This window comes from Sinocyclocheilus anshuiensis, unplaced genomic scaffold (assembly GCF_001515605.1).
Source record: "Sinocyclocheilus anshuiensis isolate Anshui unplaced genomic scaffold, SAMN03320099.WGS_v1.1 scaffold62, whole genome shotgun sequence".
In the NCBI taxonomy this organism is placed as follows: Eukaryota; Metazoa; Chordata; class Actinopteri; order Cypriniformes; family Cyprinidae; genus Sinocyclocheilus; species Sinocyclocheilus anshuiensis.
Genome location: NW_015544180.1, coordinates 287924 through 291433, shown reverse-complemented (window position 1 = coordinate 291433; position 3510 = coordinate 287924). Strand labels below are relative to the sequence as shown.

Below are 3510 nucleotides of genomic sequence, written 5' to 3'. Positions count from 1 at the left end.
GGTCTGTGTGTGTGTGTGTGTGTGTGATGTGTGTCAGATACATCAGCGTATGGAGTGTGACGTGCTCTTTCTCTGTCTGTGTGTGTGTCAGGTTGAGTCAGCAGCAGATCTCAGAGCTGAGCGCTCAGGTGGAGGAACTGCAGAGAGCTTTACAGGAGCAGGACAGCAAGACCGAGGACGTCAGTAACTCACACACGCACTCTCTCTCTCACGCATGCACGCACACACACACACTCTCACTCTCTCTCGCTCTCTCTCTCTCTCTCCCTCTCTCTCTCTCACACACACACACCTGAATCACTGAACACACACACACACTCTCTCTCTCTCTCTATTTTTTTATATATATATATATATATGATATTTTAATGCTATTTGGGAAAAAAACATTTTTTAATAATTATTAAAAAGGTATATTGTTTGTGAAATATTTATACGTCATTGAAATTTAAGCTTATATTCTTTTATTTATTTACCTTTTTTTAATAATTTTTTAGTAATTCAGGTTTTTATTTTTAGAATTTATATTTTTTTATTTTGGAGTGACATTTGTGCTGTTTTTATATCATGCACATAGAACATGCTAAACAAAGACGTTTTTATTTTTTTATATAGTTTTAAATTTTATCGTAGAGTTAGTAATTTTATGTGCTTTATTATTTTTATTATTTGTTTTAATATTTCCACTCTGCTTTAATTTATTTTTAATTTCAGTTTTAGTAATTTTAGTACTTAAAAATAATGAAAATTGTAAATGTTGCCTTGGTAACTGATTGAAATAAAATTTTGTATTTTTTGTAAATTATTTAAAAACATCAATCAATTTTTATGAGATTCATATTATGCATATAGAACATGCTCAAAGAATTTTTCCGAGCTACAATCACTTGGTTCAGTCCACAAACACTCAGTGCTGCTGTCTGATGGGCGATCTGCCTCAGAATCCACACCTTTCTTAATTTGTAATCTTTCTTAATAACTTGCTCCACCTCTTAAATGATTTTATGAGAAAATGAAGTCTGCATGGGCTTTTGTAAATTATTTAAAAACATCAATCAATTTTTATGAGATTCATATTATGCATATAGAACATGCTCAAAGAATTTTTTTCCTTTTTTGAGTTTTTTTATTTTTTGTATATTATAAAATGTTTTTTTCCCCTTTTTTTTTTATTGATATAATTGTTTTTCTTTATACTTTGGAGTGAAATTTGTGCTGTTTTTGTGAGGTTCATATGAATTTATCAGATAGAACACGCTCACCGAAGGCATAAATCCAGTCACATCCTCATGAAATGGGTGTTAAATGTGTAGTGAATGGCATATCTCCTCAGACAGCAGTGATTGAGTGATTTCCGTCTGTTTGTGATCCATTGATTTAAATTAATATGACTAACTTGATCATCTGTTTCTGATGTAAAACCACACAATATCTCGTAAAGAGTCTCTCTCTGTCTCTGTCTGGTTGATTGATGTGTGAAATCTGTAACTGTTTTGTTTGCGGTGCTGAAATTAACGCCTGCTGGTCTGTTTTCATCCGCCCATCTCTTCTAATCGACCAATCATCTGCCGCCTCAGGTCATTGTAAGTACCGCCCACCGGCCCGTCTGCTTTCTGATTGGACACTGATTGTTAATGTGATGTGAACACTCAGGGTGTGTGATGAACACAAAGTCTGATCTGTCTGTGTGTCACTGCTCTGTTTCTTTCCCGACAGTCGTCGCTGTTAAAGAAGAAGCTGGAGGAGCATCTGTGAGTGTCTCTCTGTCGTCTGTCCTGTGAACCAGCGTTTCATCACATGTTGTGCTAATGCTGTGTGTGTTTTGCTCAGAGAGAAGCTCCATGAGGCTCATTCTGAACTGCAGAAGAAACGAGAGGTGATTGATGATCTAGAGCCGCATGTGGACAGTAACAGTGAGTCAACAGACACACCCACACACACACACACACACACACACAGACACTCACACACGACCAGCAGCAGGTCAAAGGTCATAGCTCATAGACAAACACCAAACTACTCTGAAGCTAGTTCGTAAAACTCATCAGTTACTCATCAGTTGAAGTATCAAAAATGACTGCAATAAATACGATTTATGAAAAAATGTAAACATTTCGCACACACACATGCATATATACATATATGTATTATGAAATTTTATTTAAATATTGTTTATGCACTGTTATAGAATTCATGGAGCTTTAATTATATTTTCTGTGTTCAGTATCTTAGATTTAGTCATTTTATGTGCTTTTGACTTTTTTTTTGAGTGCTTAAATTCACAAACTTTTGAATGTTGCCTTGGTAACTGACTGAAATAAAATAAGCACAATTCTTTCTTTTTATATTTTATACTTTTATATTTTTTACATTTTATATATTATAAAAATATATTATATTTGAGTAATTTAGTAGTTTTAGTAATTTTGTGCTTTTGTCGGTTTTATTAGTTTATAAATATATATATTATTAAACTATATATATATATAAAACTATATTAGTTTTATTATATTTCTATTTAGCTTTAATTTATTTTCAATTTTAGTTTTAGTAATTGTAGTTCTTAATAATTAATGCAAATTATAAATGTTGCCTTGGTAACTGACTGAAATATAATGAAATAATAAAGTTTTTGTCATATGCTTAGTTTTTATATTTTATATTGTTATAATGTAATATTAATTATATTTTCAGTTTCCAATTTTATCATAGTTTTAGTCATTTTGTTATGCGTTTTTGTCATTTTTATTATATTTCTGTGTTTTTAATATTTGTATTTATCTTTATTTTTAATTTCCGTAATATATGTTAATAATAGGTATTTTGGTCTTTTAAAAAATTAACAAATTTGAATTGTTAGCTTGGTAATTTACTGATTTCTTTTGAAGTTTTTTTTTTATATTATAAAGAAATATTATATTATAAAAATATAACATCTTTTTTTATATATTTTATTTCAGCTTTATTTCAAGTTAACAAGAACTACACTATTTATTCACATCTAATACAAATATTATTATTGCCTGCTCATTCACTTATAAAAGTGACTAGAAAATTATAGTACATCATAATTTTAAAAAATGTACATTAACAATGTTATAAATATCATGAAATCATTTCAAGCAGAAAAATATGCAAATTTTTATTTCAATACAAAGACATAAAAATGCAGTGCAGGGACTTTTGGGAGTGCTTTTGAATTGAACCAGTTCATTGAACGATTCATCTGAACAAACTGATTTGTTCAAATTAATCAGATTCAGGAGAGTCTGAACAGACTGGATGCTTTGCATCAGTTCATTACAGTACGACAAAAAACTGTGATTTTTGAAGAGTAAACCGTGTTTCTGTCATGTTACACAGCTGCTTGTTACAATGCATATATATATATATATATATATATATATAACGATCGAACAGTCCTGCACGTGTTTCCATGAACGCCATACGTGTGTGTTTCAGGTCATAAAGACTCTGGACCCCAAGCAGAAGTCTAACGCGGTTCCTGCT

General features: G+C 31.0%; 1 protein-coding gene across 1 annotated transcript in view; it reads left to right on the top strand.

Moving 5' to 3' along the window:
• LOC107696339 (protein Hook homolog 2-like) overlaps nucleotides 1-3510 on the top strand; it is a 30245-nt gene that overhangs the window by 26446 nt on the left and 289 nt on the right. The window contains 5 exon segments of the mRNA XM_016496633.1: nucleotides 92-179; nucleotides 1578-1583; nucleotides 1717-1751; nucleotides 1831-1913; nucleotides 3463-3510. Of these exon segments, the coding sequence (XP_016352119.1) occupies nucleotides 92-179; nucleotides 1578-1583; nucleotides 1717-1751; nucleotides 1831-1913; nucleotides 3463-3497 (247 nt within the window). The 3' untranslated portion in view covers nucleotides 3498-3510.